Below are 16,635 nucleotides of genomic sequence, written 5' to 3'. Positions count from 1 at the left end.
GGGGTGGAACTGGGGGGGGCGCTAGGGTGGAACTGGGAGGAACTGGAGGGAATCGGAATGGGACCGGGGGCACTGAGTGGGACTGGACTGAGGAGGAACTGAGGCAGAACGGGGACTGGGCTGGAACTGGGGGGACGGCTGGGAGCAGACTGGGGTGGAACCGGGACCCGGCTGAGCCACAGCAGCGCTGCAGGGGCTGCCCCAGACCCATGCCGGGATGGGGCTGGGACTCCCTGGGGTGCACTGGGGGGCTCAGGGCCAGGCCCCAGCGGGACCAGGCTGGTTTTCAGAGCCCCGGTGGCTGCAGGCAGCTCCCGTTCCCTCCTCCCACTCGCCTGCAGCCAGCTTTGCACCCAGGACCAGCACCGCAGCAGGGCAGGGGGGCTGCGCGCGTGGCAGGTGTCGAAGCCCAGCGCCCGCCCCATTTCCCCCTCTCAGGGCACGCTGCAACCCGGGCTGAGAGCCCAAGCGGCCCGCAGGGAGCGGTGCCTGGCCCCAGTGGCATGGGGAGAAGCATCTCCCCCGAAAACCCGGGGATGGGGCGGGAGGCAGCGCCGCATCCAGACCCCGCAGCTTCCCCGGAGGCTGCCAAGCCCACAGGGCGCTGCCGCCACCAGCCCGTACTGGTGGAACTGGCCTGGCCCTGGCCGCGCTAAAAATACAGCGCTAAGCATGCGGCGGGGCCCGGCCCAGCCCAGCACCGGGCGGCACGGCCACGTCCCAGCCGGGGCTGCAGCAGGAGTTATGCAGCGAGTGGAGGCCCCGGCTTGCTGTGCCACCACCGTCTGCAAAAACGGCAGAGCTTTGTTAGAATCGAGACCCCTCTTAAAAGGGGAAACGTGATGGGCAAGTTCCCGAGGGACCCAGGGCACACAGATCATGGCAGGCAGCCCCCATCAAGCCCTATCCAGATTTTTCCGGCACCCCCACGCTGCAGGTCCTCAGCGCCGGAGTGGAAGGCTCCGATAACAGTTGTTTTGTAGGAGATACACACGGACGGTCTGCTACAACGTTTATCTGTAATATTTAGATTGAAACGGGCTTGCTGCTGGCAAGGCTCCCCGGGAGCTATTTCCAGCGCTCCGGCGTGTGTTTTCCTGCAGGAGCGTGGGGCTGGGTGCTCGGCCCTGCCAGGCTCATAAACCGGGCTTGGCTGCGGCGGAGGCTGGAAATGTCATCCAGGCACCAGCGCAGCCTCCATCGGGAGCCATCGAGGAATGACCCGTGGCTGGGCAGGGCGGGCAGGTTCTTCTTGCACAAGCACTGTGGCTGCTCGCACCACCAGCGGGTGCAGCCAGAGGGGGGAAAAAAAAAAAGAAAAAAAGGCAAAAAAAAAGCCGCATGACCTTAAATACAGTCCTGTCCTACACAGGGTGCAGAAACGTGACTTCTCCATTTCAGAGCTTTCTCTGCAGTTTTTATCAGCTCTGGAAAACACCACTCGCAAGCGAGCTACTCGCACGCTTCTTTAGCGAACCTCCACTGCAATGGCTCCAAGCTATGCCCCCCCCCCCCCCCCCCATTTTGTTTTCCCTATGAAAACATCATTCCTATTGTCCTAACCCTACCACACTATTATTGTCTGGTCTTTAAAAGCAAGAGGAAAGCAGTGAGCACGCCTTCCTGGGGGGCAGGCGTACCCCCACATCCTCAGTACACCCAAACAGCCTGCCCACACCTGCAGAGAAGCTATTAATTCAGCATCCTGCGGCTCGAGGGGAGCGGGCCGCGTTCGCGCGCCGCTCGCAGACACGTGGGCATCTGCCAGCTGCGGCAGCTGGCCGAGCAGGAGAAGCAGCAGCCACCTGGGCTGGGCCCGTGCCAAGCACCTTCCCTGCAGCACGGCACTTCCTCGGCCGCCCGCCCCGCGATGAGCGCACAGGAGGCCGTAGGACGTTGTCTCTTCACTCCTGCTTCATCTCTCTTTCCCCCCCGAGCAAGAACTAAGGTAAACAGGATCTTCCTGTAAGGCCTGGACATCGCACAAAAGAAAGCAAAACAAACGAACAACCAACCCGTGGCTTTGGATTGTCCCAGAAGAGCAGAGGTACCCAAAGGACATGGCTGCTGGGGCAGCAGCAGACAACCCACCTTTCTTGGCCACCTCGTTACCTCTCCACAGCTTAACTCAGCCTTGCTGTGCCTGGGCTGCGGGCGTTTCAAACTGCCATACAGCTTCGATGGAAGGTAAGGGCATAATCTGTTCTGTGGGTCTGAACGCTCTCCAGAACCAGGAGATGCTAACCGCACGGTAGGGTGAAACACCTTTCCAAGAACATTCCCACTAATGAGATTTAAGCTCAAAACCACCCCTCTATACCCATACACAGACAAACCTGAGTACACACGTGTGCGTTATGCTTGGGAATACAGGGGTAGCGCTGAGAAAATTTTAACGAAACCCTTTTCTCGAAGCCTTTCCTAGGAAATCAAAGCATTTCCTAGGATAAAACAATTGATTTTAAAGACCAGTGCACTTCCCCACAACCCATCCAGGACCGGAGCGCTATGAAGTCAGGCACACCTCCACCTAAGAAGCCCAAACCCCCAAGAACGAGAGCTGCTACAAACAGGACCTCGCACCGAGATGCATGTTTATTAAAACAAATCACGGGCTGTACAGAACAAGCATGAAGCTGCTTAGCATGCAGTCCCGGATCTCCTTTATCGCAAGGGACAGCCATGCACACTTACACTGAGGGAGGATAAAATTCCAAGTCAGGGTCAGTGCAAGAGGCTCTTGCAGATAGATTTGAGACAGAAAAAGAACACGGGGCTTAGTAAGTACATTGAGAAAGAAGTTTTCAGTTAGAAAAAGGGTTAAATAAAGCAGCAAACACTGTGGTCAGACAGATGATGTTCTTGGTCAGTATAAATCCCTCAAAGATGGATCTACACTAAGCTGGGCATGACCTCAATGTGGCTTCTCTAGGGAATTCACTGGGGAGACAGCAAACCTAGACACCAGCATTCTAGCAAAGCATCGATCACTAACAGACCGCTGCAGTTACGTACTAGCTCACTACACTTACGCAGCTTTCAGGGCTCTACCAGCCCCCCCCCACCATTAGCCACCCAAGCACTGGGTTCACAGTCTCTCTTCTCAAACAAGTTGGTAGGCAGTCTACAGCTTGTCACAGCGGCCCCTAAAAGGCTGGAGGATTTGAATGGTTGGGGCTACACAAGCGGCAAAGGAGGAGCTGTTACATCTCCGGGCTCCACGGCTCCTATTTCTTCCTGCCTCCTCTTTCTTTGAGTGCCAGGTGAATCAGAGAGCCACTTGTCATGTTATAATAAGCCAGGGAGTTTGAATCCTTGATGAAGATGCCCTGAGGAGAAAAGGAAATAAACAACGGTCACAGCAGAAACCTTAATGGTCCCTTCCCACAAAACCCCACACAGACAAAGCCTTCCTGGCCCTACTCTCAAACTAGAGCGATGACAAAACACTGCAGGCTTGGAAAAAGCCTGGAGAGATCCCAGAGTCTCACAAGACTGGCACGAGAAGAGCCGGGTAGGCTGGGGATTATGCAAGTGTAGGAACTGACAATACACAATACACACCTCTACAAATACAGAAAGAATCAGGCACCACAACAGATGAAGCTGTTTAGTTCCCCCTCTTTTTTTTTTTTTTTTTCTTTCTTTTAATCTACTTTAAATAATTTTTATTTCTTGCTAAGGGTTAACACTATCTGCCCACAGAAAAATTCCTGGGGAGGTAAGAGCTCAAAGTTCACTGCTTAGGCAGCAGGTTGTGCCTGGGCACATGCATGACTGAAAACAAATGAGAAAGGCACTGTTCCTTTTTAACAACAGCTCCAGCCTCAGGAGACCTCTTCCCTTCAGTGTTTTGGTGAAAACCCTTCCAGAGCCCCCAGGGTTTCAAGGCACTCTTGCCCGACCTTCCAGAGGGTGTGACAGAACAGCAGGGGCAAATTGCTGTATTTAAATGCAAAAAATCACAACCAGTCCCACCCCCAAAACACATTCCCCCCCCCCCCCCTTCAATAAAATAGGTTAATTTGAGAGAACATATTAAGGCCTTGAGACCTCATCTGCAACAGTGAGGATGCGAAGTTCCACTGATGCCACCTACTAGAGGTCTGTCCCGCTGAAACAGTGCACAGTACCGTAACCAAGTGTGCTGTACGGACAGGAAATGTTTCCCCTGCTCTTCCCAATATCTCAGTGGGCACAACTTTTTCTTTAAAAAAAAGACGGGTTTTGTGTAAGAAAGCACCGACACAGAAACAGTGTTTGAAGGACTTATACCCACCTCGTACTGCAGCTTCTGTTTCCCAGCTGGCATCCCCGTGGCCTCATGGATCTTAACCTTTATAACAGACACCTACGAAGAATTAAAGAGCTTCCTCAGGCTTTTTCCACACCATACAGACAGCCAGCACTGCACCCCCAGCCACACAGCCTGGCAAGAGGCCACAGCGTGGGGAATTTCCAGTTTTATAGCTCCTGTCGTGCAACTCTCAACATGGAGATGCTCCACAACAAAACAGCAAGGGATAAAGGCCAGGTTGATAAGCTACATACCTGGTCTGACAGCGGCAGGGTGAACACCAACACTTGGCCGTTCAGTTTCCATTCGGTCTTGTCCTGCATGTTGGGAACCTGGACTTTGACCGTGACAGGACCCTGCAAGGAAACAAAGATAACGTCTCTCACAGGCAAGGAGGCTCAGGGCTATGATAAGAGCGGCAGACGAAGTATTTATAGACCTTCCCAGTACTAATCGCTTATCTTGACTGCTGAGTGAATACACAGAAGTATTATTTGTCTCAATATTGAGAAAGTCACTTTGCCGTTACCAAAACAAAACCTTTACTTGGATTTCTCCCCTTAGTCCCTCCTTAGTCTGCCATTCACCAAGCATCACACGCATTCACAGTATCACACAGCGAACACAAGCAGTATTAAACGCAGGAGGCAGCTTCGCAGTGCAAGTGTCCAGAAAAACAGCATTCCCGTCTTAAAGGACTTAAAATTCAACCCTAGGTGATGTCGCTGCTCAGGAAGGAATTCAGCCCAACGTTCTGCTCACGTTGTTACAGAATGTCGCATTACCGTACTACCATGTTGACAGTGATATATTAAATCTCCTCGCATCTCCAGCTTAGCAGTCTTCTGCTTAAAAGCTTATCAGCATTAGCTCTTCTTTACATTACTATAAACCTGTTTCTCACTGCCCTTAATTACAGAAGAGTACCATCTCACTAGGCTTCTGTGTGCAGCGCTCCGTTGCTCTTTCCAGTAAAATATAGGGCAGCTCAGCTCACTCAGGTACGACAGGAGGAAGGAGCCCTCTCAGAAAGTCACTGTCTCATGAAACACTTGCACATGAGCTCCCCTCTGCGTCGTCAGTGGACTTTACATCCCCTTTGGGTACAAGGACGCTGAACAAACAGCCCAGCAGGGCGAGGACTTCTGACCGAGCAGCCAGTCCACACGCATACCTTGTTCCTGCGCAGAAACTCCTCCTCTGGAATCAGGCTGTCCTCACTCTTCAGTTTCTTTGAAACCGGCTCATCCTCCATAGGTGGTGGTGGGTGAACAGGGGGCATCGGGGCTGGGGAAGGAACTGGAGCCACGGGAGGTGCTGGAACGAATGCTGGAACGGGATGGGGGAAAAGCACAACCTGCAGTCATCCACCGAGTATACAGCAGATAATCCCTTACACAAACTCCATTCGCAAACTAGAAAAGGCTGAAAGTAAATGCCCCAATACACGCAGGAAGTTAACACAACCAACAGCAACACGCAAACTTTAAACATTAGATCTTTTATATTGGGAAACAGTCCAGGAAAAGACAACAAGCAGCGTAAGAGTTTCCTGCAGATCTTGCAAAAAAGAAAACGCTCTCCGTTTGGCATGCAGCGGTGCCAGCACTTCAATTTAAAAAAAAAAAAAAAAAAGAAGCAGAAGAAGCGTTTTCATGTTGTGCTTTTTAACTTAAAATCACCTCATGCTACGAAGCCGCTATGAGGAATGGAGCCAGACAACAGCTCTTCCTCCTGCAGCAGCAACTTCCCTAACAAGCTGTAACACCCAGCGAGGTGCTGGCAGATCAGCTTTACTCTGGTTCCTCTTGGAAAGCAGCACAGATCCCCAGCGTTCACCTGGTCAGACCCCCAGGGACACCGAGTGGGGACACAGAGATAAAGCGCCCCACCGAGACCGAACTCTCGTGCTGTCTCTCATGCTGCAGCAGAAGACTGGAGCCCAGAAGCAGTGCTGCCACGTTAAGTCTTATTAAACGCAAAAAAAATCCTTACAGATGAGATTTCTGGTTTGCAGTCCCAGTTACACACCATTATCAGAGGCACAAAAAGAAAAAGGGAACCGAAGCTCAAGCTCACGCTAGATGGGAGCTGGCTGACAATTAACGGGCAAGAGCTGAAGTTACTGACCTGTCGGCACTATCATGGGAGGCGGGCGGGGGCTCATGATGGGAGGAGCGGACGGCGGCATAGGGACAACGTTGATACGTGGGGTGTGGATTATTGGTGGCATGGGGGTGGCTATGACAGACCCCGGAGGCAAACGGACCACAGAAGTCATCGGGGGACGGGGCATGACGGGAACAGCAGAAACAACAGCAGCACGAACAGGAGGGGGCATCTGGAGAGAGAAGGTCGTTTTTCTTAGTAGATGCATGCAATGATCATCTCAGCGCTGTCTGCAGTCCTGATTAAAATTAAAATAACCAAGGCAACACACTGAGGGTTTCTGCTGGGCAAAGACCTGCTGGGAACCTCTGCGTGCTCACCGTATGGCCAGCCCAAGCTTCCTGTAAACAGGCACAGAAACCTCATTAACACATCAAGCAGTTCTTCCTTCCCCCGCCACTCAGGAACCAGACCGCGAGCCACACAGTGATCCTGCAGAAGGAGCTCTCTCAGGGTCACAGCAGAACCCCTGGTGCACAGGAACATGGGGCAGTGAGGCATCTACGAAGATTTCTCACCTGCCACTACTTTCGTTTTCCTCATCGTGTCTTTTTAAATCAAAAAAAAAAAAAAAAAAAGAAGAGCTCCCCACCCGTGCATTTGTTAGCCATACTTCCTTCCTCCAAGAAGGCACCACCCAGGTTTTTCCCCTGCCCAGCTGATCAAGTCTTTTTGATACTGCTAAGGATGAGAGACCTCACTTATGTCTTATTTTCATTTTTTAACAGCAAGTTCAAGAGGGAACCTCTGAAGGCTTAGGAGCCATTTGGAAACATTAACTTCACTCAAAATCTGCTTCCAGCCGGTGGCCTGCTATAACCCTTGAGCTTTGTCAGGGCTCCTTCCTAATTAACTATGGCCACAGTTGTCTACTTTTGGGAGCCCGAGCACTTACTGTGGGTGGACGAGGCACAGATGTGATGGGCTGAGCACTCGCTGGGGGATTTGATGCTGATGAAGGAGGGGGAGGCTGGGGCATTTCGTTGGGTTTGCTGGGACCAATCTTCTCCTTGCTGTCATCTTCTGGCACCAGTCCCTTGGCCTTATGGATAGCTTCAATTTGCTCTTGAAGAGTAATATTGGCCTGAGCAGCCTGTTGCGTGCGGGCCATGCTGCCTGAGTGGCCATCCCAGGTCACCTGACAGGGTAAAATACATCATAACAACCCCAGCCCACACAGACTACGATGAGAGCTACAAGTAGATCAAGACACCAGTTTTACAGCAAGAACAAGGTTCAAAAGACTCCCCTCTGAGCATTCACAATACTACAGGAACTTGTTCCCACTCTACCTTCTCCTCTGGTTTCTGGATTTCTTCTTCACCGATCTTTTTACCAATGGCAGTTTCTTCCACACCGAAGATATCGGTACGGCGTTCTGCCAGCTGCTTCAAGCTGCTTTCGATATCCAAACCTACCGGCAAAAAGGAATGATATCACTTCAGGTAAGAATTCCAAGTCAAACAGGATCACGACTCTTGAACAAATCATTAAACTACTTGGCACCTATTGGCCTAGTGCTGCTCTTTTCAGAGAGGGACTGCAACTGACGGCTGGTCAGCAGCAGCCAATGCTTTTTGCCTTTAACTCTGCAGAAGGGCTTCAACATACTAACGACAAAAGTAGCCACATAATCAGCACGCTAAGGACGTGGCGCAGAAAGCTACAATAAAGACCGTCCTTATCAGCGGCAACTAGGGGAGCGAGGACGCACGCTAAGAAGTTCATAGCGCTAATCTAGGAAGTGGGTTTCACAGGCGCTGTCAGATGCTCAAGCCGACCTGGGGCATAGACCTCATCGTCGCTCTGCTTTTCACGGATAGATCGATCACGCTGCTCCAGCCACCGAGGATCCAGGAGACCAATCCGCATGTGTTCTTGCATTTTGCTGGCAGGAATTTTCTCCCCAGTGATGGGGGAAACAAGATACTCATCTGGAGCTGGGGCAGGCGGCAATGGTTTTGAGGCTGGAAAAACAAAACCGCACCCGTTAAAAAACACACCACCAGAGGATGTGGCCTAGAAACAAATGCTTTTGTGATTTTACAGTAAGAAATGAAGCTGGCCTTCAGCAGCCCGATTTACCTTTGGGATCGTAGTCTTTCCGCACAATGACCTGATCTGGTGTTGGAGGAAGAGGTGGTGGCATTGGGGTTTCTGGTGGAGGAGGAACCTTCTGACTTTCATCTTCATCATCTGAGCCCTTGTTTAAGAAAAAAAAAATTGTACAGTTCCAGTAGTCAAACACCCACACAAAAGACTTGAGAACGGCATAAAATTTCTACGTAGCACTGGTAGAAGCAGTCACGCAGCTTCAAAGCGACTGAGCTATTTTGCCTCTGGACACCTATACTACAGCGGTTCCTCAGGGTAATCAGGAATTAAAAGATTCAGTAGACCCAAAAAAAGGAAGCAGGTACTCCTCAGCTTCCACATTACCACAGCAGGGCAAGCAGGGGCTTATGGTTAACCATGGCCTTGTTCCTTGTTAACAGAAGGACAGCTAATATACTGGGGTTAGAAGAAGAGCCTAAAATTAATCAGTCTTCAAATGTTCCAGACTCCAGTGTAGAAGAAAGCCTAAAACACTCTGTCACAGAAATACCACATTCACATCACTAGGTTTCAGAATTCCCAGATTTCTCTTGTAAACTGTATTGTCATGGAAAATATTAAAAATACCGTATTACGGCGTTTTGGCAGAAACAGGTTGTTTTGAAATTCCATCAGAAGCAAAGAAATCTCGTTTCCTCAAGAAACTGAGGAACTTATTGCAATGAAGATGAAGAGCATCATAAACCAGTCACAAATCTCATGAGGCAAAAGTGATGCTGATCCTGTTGGCTACCTACCTCATCCATATCCTGCACTTGTGTGTCTTGATCCAGCTGGGTCGGGGGCTCATCTGTTTTCTCTTGCTTTTCATCTTCTTCATCTGACTCCACCTCCATTTCCACCTCCTCACTTTCCCCAAACTTCTCGTAACGCTCCTGGATGAGGATTCGAGCTCCCAACTCTTCTGGAGTGGTGGGAGGAGGAAAATTCCCTACAAAGGGGAAAAAAAGAGCTTCTGTTTCTTGGTCCCAATTCGTTGGTCAATGACCAGTCAGAAATACCAGTTTCTTGAATGAGAAAGTTTCTCTACAAAGCAGGGTTATCAAAAGCTCCTGCGAGCCGAGGTATAAAGAAGGGAGTGGGCGGACTCCATCCAGACCAACATCAGTACGACACCAGAAAATGAAGGTACATGTGGTGCTTTCACCTGTAACGAAGTGGAACAAGATCATAGAATGGATTGGAAGGGACCTTAAAGGTCCTCTAATTCCAAGCCCCTGCCATGGGCAGGGACGCCTTCCACCAGACCAGGTTGCTCAAAGCCTCATCCGGCCTGGCCTTCAACAACCCCTGTTGCAGGTGGAAAAGCAGACACCTGTGCAGTCCTGACCTTTGTGCAAGGAGAATATTACTGACTCCAGGAAAAAAAAAAATCCAGCCCTGCCCTGTTATTAGGAGGCTTCCCCATCCATCTTTGAGGGATATACAGCTGTAAAACCCCTCGTCTGCCTAAAACCAGCACTGTACTCAGAGGAAGCAGAGTTTCAAAGAGGTTACAAAGCCTAACTTCAGTACCTTGTTCATTGGGCTGAAAGTCCACTGTCTCCACAACCACAAAGTCGTGCCAATCAATCTGGGCATAAGCAACACGCTCCTTTTCCTTCTCTTCCTCTTCTTTCTTTCTCTCTCGCTCTTGGAACTTTGCCCACTCCACTCTGTAATACACCTGCACAAGCAGACATAAAGCTAGCACCAAAAAATACACAATGATCATCTGTACAGTGTCTAAAGTTTATCCTACCGACGCTGTCAAGGCACTTGCACACGGACCACTTCAGAGGCTTGGCAGAGCAAAGAAATAGTTGTATTTTAGAGAGCAACCCCAGGTTTGCCTCTTGAGCAGAGTACTGCACCAGCTTCATAACGTGGTTTTCTAAAGCTGGAACTGCAAACTTCTTGAGTTAAGACCAAGCCACCCAGATACGTGATTTGTGTATTGTTGAGGATTCACAATCAGCAAACAATTTACAGGGTTGTAATAAAGAGTCTGTGATGTCACCTCTCCAAAGCACAAGCTGCCTTTGTGATGAAGACAGAAGGCAAAAAAACACATTGATAGAACTACAAGCGACGGAGGTGTCACAGTGAAGTTGTCTGAGAAGGAAAAATATTTGGGAACGGCGTCACGCAGTTACCTGTGTTACTCTGCGGTGCCACACGTGAACGAGCCCAGTACAAACAGTAGCTAGTAGCTTAAAGGTGAGCTTGAGTACCCTGATATTCGAGTCACCCTTGTGACTACAAGGGACATACCCATCTTATGTGGAGCTCTATATATCTGTATTGGCTGCCAGTAAATTAGAAGCATGCAAAGAGAGAATTCAAAATGTAACGGAAACGCTTCAGCAATTTTGAAGACGATTCGTGTAATACCTGATCTAGGACTTCCTTGGGATTTTCAGCCTCCTTCTTGAGTTTGATGAGTAAGCCTTTCGGTGGGATCAAGATCTGAAACATATTTTGTGTGACAGTTGGCAATGACTCTTTCTGACAAAGTCTCCTTAAAAGCAACTATTACCTTTCCACATAGACACAGATATTAGCAGACCCCTGGGGCTACGTTCCATTTCTTCTGTTGCTACCGTATTGATTATTCCTCGTACTTGAACTTAAAATATTCACTTTTTGCCCTTCTATCTATCGTTAGTATTTTTAAAAATGCAACTTTCATTTACATTGCTGTAGTGTTTGATACACTTAAGTAGCAACCCACTGCAAGTGCTACCAACAACATGCAAGAAATCTCTTTTTAAAGGGCAAGATTTAAGGGACGGACTCCTAGACCTGTACGCATTCCAAGTCTAACTGTTTTGTAGGGCATCTGTAGTCTTCAAAATCAACATTGCTGCTGAAGAAAGCAGCTTCACAGGTGAACTGCCACGAGTACCTTCGTGTACTGCTCAACCAGCTTCGTGAAGTAGTTAAACAGACTGTGCTGCGGGCGAAGGAAGTCAAACTGATAGTTCCTCTGCTCTTTCTGCATCAGCTGCGTCAAGAATTGCCGCCCGTTCCGAGCCACAAACTGCGCCGTCAGCTTCACCACATCCAAGTCAAAGGCCGAGATGGAGGGAGGATCTGCGATGAACTCAAACTCTGGAGGTGGCTCTTTGGGAACAACGGTCTCCTGGATCACCTGGGCCTGCACCTGTGGAGCAGAACGGAGACAGCTCAGTGACTACCATCACAAAACTGTTACCGAACGCTTGGGAGGGCCCATTTTTCCTTCGGTTGCTGAGGGAAAGCAACATCAGTCTAGATATTCCGGCAACTGCAAGGATGGAAGAAAGTAGTAATGTAAGGTGTATCCGGACACCTGTATTCAGGCCTACTGTAAAATAAATGTTCTAACAGCTCACAACACTGGGAACCATCAGCACTTTGCTACAATCCTCCAGTGATTACCAGTCCTGCAGTCAGCGTCGCACTGCACGACTGTTGGCCATGCAAAGCACGTAAGAGACTCAGACTCCGTCAGTGCCCTTTTTCCATCCCGTACGTATAAAGGCACAACTAAGCAACATTTTGTACTCCATGCTTTCAGGACAAGCTGATCCTTCTGGCAGGAAACAAAAACATTTATATAAGACTGTGCACGCAACAAGCCCAAACTAAACTCCAAGGGATTTTAAAGGATTTGTGTATGGCAGGAGTCCTAAAGAAGTTCCAAGTGATCACCAGCGCTAAGTACCGTGTAAGTCAATGCACGAGTAAATGTAATTAAAATAGACTAAGCAATACAAAATATTGGATCTTTCACAAAACCTGTGAGTTACCAGCATCTGGGGGATGCATGCCTGCATCAGAAGAAAGTCCCACATGCTAAATTCCATGCCTGCGTGCCATCTTCTTTGACAAATGTATCATTTGCACCATCTTTCTGCTTAGAATTCTTCTGCTTAACATCGGGGTGTGAGAAACAAGCAGTCAGAGCAAAGTTCTTGACCGAAGTGAAAAGAAATACTTACCTTCTGTGGAAGCTGCTGCTGAGCAGTTTGCTGCTGTTGCATGACCTTGGGAATCGCAGCTGAGGGCTCCTGCGCCTTGCCCTCTTTGAACTCGCTGACTTTGTGCCGGTAGTATGCATGGTAAGGGTCGTTGGGATTCAAGAAATTGAACTTTGGGTTATTTATTTCATTCTGACGAATTCGAGCTTCAAATTCTGGACCATTTCTGTAGGGTGGAAAAAAGATTAGACGAATGGGCATCAACCCATGTACAAACGCCTGTTTCTGTCATAGGAGGACCTGTCTTCTGAGGGGCTGATGCCCGAACACTTTTCTCTCCTGTGTGGCAGGAGTTTACCTCTTTCTCTACCTCCCAGTAACTCTCACCCAACACAGCAGCCAGTTATACACATCCTAGTTACGTCTGTCCTAACTTAGCGTTTACCATTCCACAGCGAGCATTTCTCGAGGCAGTTCAAAACACACACAGGTATTCCACAGTCTTGTTTGGCTACATCCCCATCGAACATCTCTGAACGGATTACACGACTCACTGGATGATGTTTACGAGTCGCCTACTAGGCTAACAAGTTTTGGAGGCTGGTTCTGTTTCAAGAAAGGTCACGTGAGGAGCAGGCAGGTAATCAGCAGCCCATGCAGAAACGAACCACGCTGCGCTCCGGAGAGCCAGCAGGGTTATTTCCTTTTCTCCCATCCAAGCGAACCGTCAGTTATTTTCTAAGGGCACTTTAAGGAAAGTAAAAGCTTGCTGCAGCATGCTGCTCTTCATGTTCTCTAGATACTTCTAGCTCTCGTTCGGGCACTGAGCCTCTCCCAAAAGAGGATGTCTGTGCAGTACCAAAGGATAAACACAGTCCCTTCCTTATCCTCAGAGCAAGACAATGCTCCTCAGCAGCCTTCCAGAAACCAGTTACACAGTAAGTGCCTTTGACTAGGCCATCATTTAGTAATTGCCTTAAACCAGCAGCAACAACGGTTCCATGCGAGTGATGTGGAAGCACACAGTGTTCAGCCTCTCCGGATACCGTGACGGTTAAGAAGTTGCCCAGTCGGCTGAGGTATCTACCTCCTGTGCTACTTGTACACTGCCAGAAAGACCGACATCCAGTCCTTGAGACCCCATGTAGCACTGAGACAGCCAGAAATACTTCAGCATTAAGAAAAAAAAGCAGAGGAAGACGGCACGGCTACCACCAACACCTTGTGTTTGCTGAACGGACACGTGGCAAATGGAAGGAACTGAAAGGAGCACAAATTATCTAACTTTTAGGTTCCTCCCCCAACTGTGAGATCTACACTCACGCTACAGCTCGAGCAGCAAGTTCCAGTCAGCAGGGGAAAACATCCCAGACACATTGCGGGCAGTCCATCTGCCCTCGGACAGGGCAAGATCGCTCCCTGGAGGCGTGCACTTCTTCCCCTGGCTATGAAGGGAGAGAGGCAACCGAGCTGGGGAGCGTCAGGCCCAGCTGCTGGCACCGTTTATGAAGCTGCGGGTACAAAGGGACGAGACACGGCTGCAGGACTCAGCAAGGAGCACGCGCCTCCCTACAGGAGAGTTCTTCGTCTGCCATTTGCCTACGCGTCATAAAATAATCACGGCTCCTGCTGGCTTAATGGCTCAGTGAAGCGCTTGTACCAGGGCTCCCTTTCTACCTGGAATTTTGTCTGCCCTTCGGGTCGGATTTAGAAGAACTGTCACCTAGCCATTGCAGCACACCTTCCAGCGTTCGCAAAGGACTTGATTTTATTTACTGTCAGTGCTTTTCTAGCAAAACACACCCTAAGCAGACAGTTCCAGTTTCTTTTCTACAACCTCACTGGTATGAACTCAGTCCTTAAGAAACCTTTGTGCACAGCCAGGGGACTGTGACCTGCTTCAGCTTCTGGAGCTACGCAGACCTCAGCACTGGAAGAAGAGGTGCACGAAAATCCCACAAAACACGAGTCAACTCCCCCGCTGTTTACCTGGCCACGAAGCTGGCAGTCTTGTCAACAATGTTCCTGACCTCCGGAGGAGGATAAATAATTCCCACCACAGGCTTGGCCGGTGCTGCTTCCTCTTTTGGCTCCTCTTCTGGCTGCAATGAAAAACATTTTTCTTACAGTTCTCTGCCCTGCTACCTCATAACCACAAAAATTATTCCAAAGATGATGATGCTGGTGGTACAGCGAGATACCTTTCATTGCAGTGTTTGCAACTAGTCAAGGCAGTAAATGCAAACAGCCTAAACGCAAACTGCTAACAAGAGAAGGAATTTCAAACAACATTGAATAACTCGTTGTATACCAGCATCTGGGTGTGACAGCACAGCCCGGCAGACTGTGAACTGAGACCGGGTTTATTTTGAATGGGTTGAGTTGGAAAATTCATTTCTCTCTCTCCATTTCCTCATCTACATCTAGAATATCAGTCCTAAAACACCTTAACAAGCTGGCCTGAAATCCCACGCTTAAGGAATGCTCTGTAGGAACAACGTATTCCAAACAGCAGCCCCCACGATGGACAAGAGCGTATTCTCCTCCCCAGCCCCCAAATCATTAAGTTTTTCTGGCAAAGATCCCGTTTAACAATCTGGATCAACAGCCCCACGAGGTAACGGCACTCCCCAGCTTCCCAGGGCTGGGAGACGATGTTTGTCTGCTCCTCAAGGGCACCTGCTGCAGACGCTGGCACAGCAAGGCGAGGAGGAAGGCCACGCCATGGGAACCAAAACAAGTCTCCACAGCACTTTGCGATTTCAGCCTTGACCCCAAGTGGGTTTGTTTAGATGCTGAGCCGAGGGGCAGCGAAGGGGAATGCCTGCAACACCACATCCAGGAGTAACTCGGCATTGCTGATCAACCTGGGGATCATTCCTACAGGCTCGTGGGACTGCCAGGAAGCAGAATCCCACTGACTAAATCGACATGAAATAAGAGCTTCTAACCCTACTGAGATTGCATCAAAAGCTTTTTCAGTGACAAGCACAGCTCGGCAAGGTGCTTCCCTCAGCGGTGCCGCAGGAGGAGCTGAGCTGCAGCCCCAGCCCTCTCCCTGAGGGCAGCTTTCTCTTTCGCTAGGCCCTGCAGCAGCTCTTCGGGGGTCACCGGAGGTGCCTGCCTTCCTTCCTTCCTCACCGAGCAACTTTCGCAACAGAAGCCGGCACAGGAGAGACGTACGGGACGCCTTTACGATCTCAGTGTCTGGGGATATTTCGGAATTCCGGGACCGCTGCCGGCTCTGTCAGCTATGCGAAGACCCCAGGGGACGGGCCGAACCCAGCACACCCAGGGGCACCGCCCCCTCAGCGCAGCACCGGGGGAGCAGCACACACCGCCCGCGGGGCCGCCGTTACCCAGCCGTTACCGGCGGCAGCGGGCCGCGAGCCGGGCCGTGCGCTGCTGCACCTGGACCCGGGCCCGCCCCGGCGCCTCCCGGCCCCCCTCCCCCGGCCCGGCCCGGCCCGGCCCGGCCCGGCCCGGCCCCTACCGGTTTGCTCTCGGCGGGGGGCGCCGGCTGTGCCGGAGGCCCGGCCTGCACAGGCCCGGCGGGCATGGCGCTGCCTGGTGCTTCCCGGTGCCGCGCCGGGCTGGCCGCGGACAAAATGGCGGCCGCGCCCGAAGCAACGCGCCCAGGCGGCGCTGTGAGGACGGAGGAGCAGCGCGCATGCGCCTCGGCCTGTTCCATTCTTTTGCGCGCGTGGGGGGGGGGGGTGTCGCTCTGAGAGGCTCTCGGCGCGCGGGGCGGACCATTGCGGGAGGCGGGGGGGGGACGTTGCCATGGCAGCGGGCGCGGCGCGAAGCCGCGGCCCGGGCCCGGCCCCCGCAGGGCCCCGCTCGCCGGGCGCCCCCCGGCCCTCAGCGCCCGCAGCGCCCCGCGGTGCCCCCGACCCCCCCGGGGCCAAGCGAGGCGCCCCCGCACGCCTTCCCCCTTGAAGCCTCCAGTTTTGGGGACGTGGGGCTGGGACCCCCCCCCTCCCCCGGGATCTCCTCTGACACCCCCACCCCCTGACACCCACCCCCTGGGACCCCCATCCCCTGGCATCCCCCCCCTTGACACCCCGCTACCCCCTGACACCCCTACCCCCTGAACTCCCCCTGACACCC

The 16,635-nt window shown here is 51.3% G+C and overlaps 1 protein-coding gene across 1 annotated transcript; it reads right to left on the bottom strand.

The window, feature by feature from the left end:
• Positions 1 to 2,577: 2,577 nt before the first annotated feature.
• SF3A1 (splicing factor 3a subunit 1) lies at positions 2,578 to 16,220 on the bottom strand. The gene is made up of 16 exons (XM_035571278.2): positions 16,019 to 16,220; positions 14,515 to 14,627; positions 12,547 to 12,751; positions 11,469 to 11,726; positions 10,955 to 11,029; positions 10,097 to 10,247; positions 9,319 to 9,512; positions 8,552 to 8,669; positions 8,248 to 8,433; positions 7,759 to 7,880; positions 7,362 to 7,604; positions 6,428 to 6,638; positions 5,472 to 5,626; positions 4,552 to 4,653; positions 4,280 to 4,351; positions 2,578 to 3,329 (listed from the first exon to the last, which is right to left on the bottom strand). The coding sequence occupies exons 1-16, from the start codon at positions 16,214 to 16,216 to the stop codon at positions 3,228 to 3,230; spliced, it is 2,505 nt and encodes an 834-aa protein (XP_035427171.1). The 5' UTR covers positions 16,217 to 16,220; the 3' UTR covers positions 2,578 to 3,227.
• Between the last annotated feature and the right edge of the window lie 415 nt (positions 16,221 to 16,635).

The sequence above is a fragment of the Cygnus atratus genome, chromosome 17 (assembly GCF_013377495.2).
Source record: "Cygnus atratus isolate AKBS03 ecotype Queensland, Australia chromosome 17, CAtr_DNAZoo_HiC_assembly, whole genome shotgun sequence".
In the NCBI taxonomy this organism is placed as follows: Eukaryota; Metazoa; Chordata; class Aves; order Anseriformes; family Anatidae; genus Cygnus; species Cygnus atratus.
The sequence above is the reverse complement of the archived record's forward strand: the minus strand, read 5'-3'. Positions and strand labels throughout refer to the sequence as shown.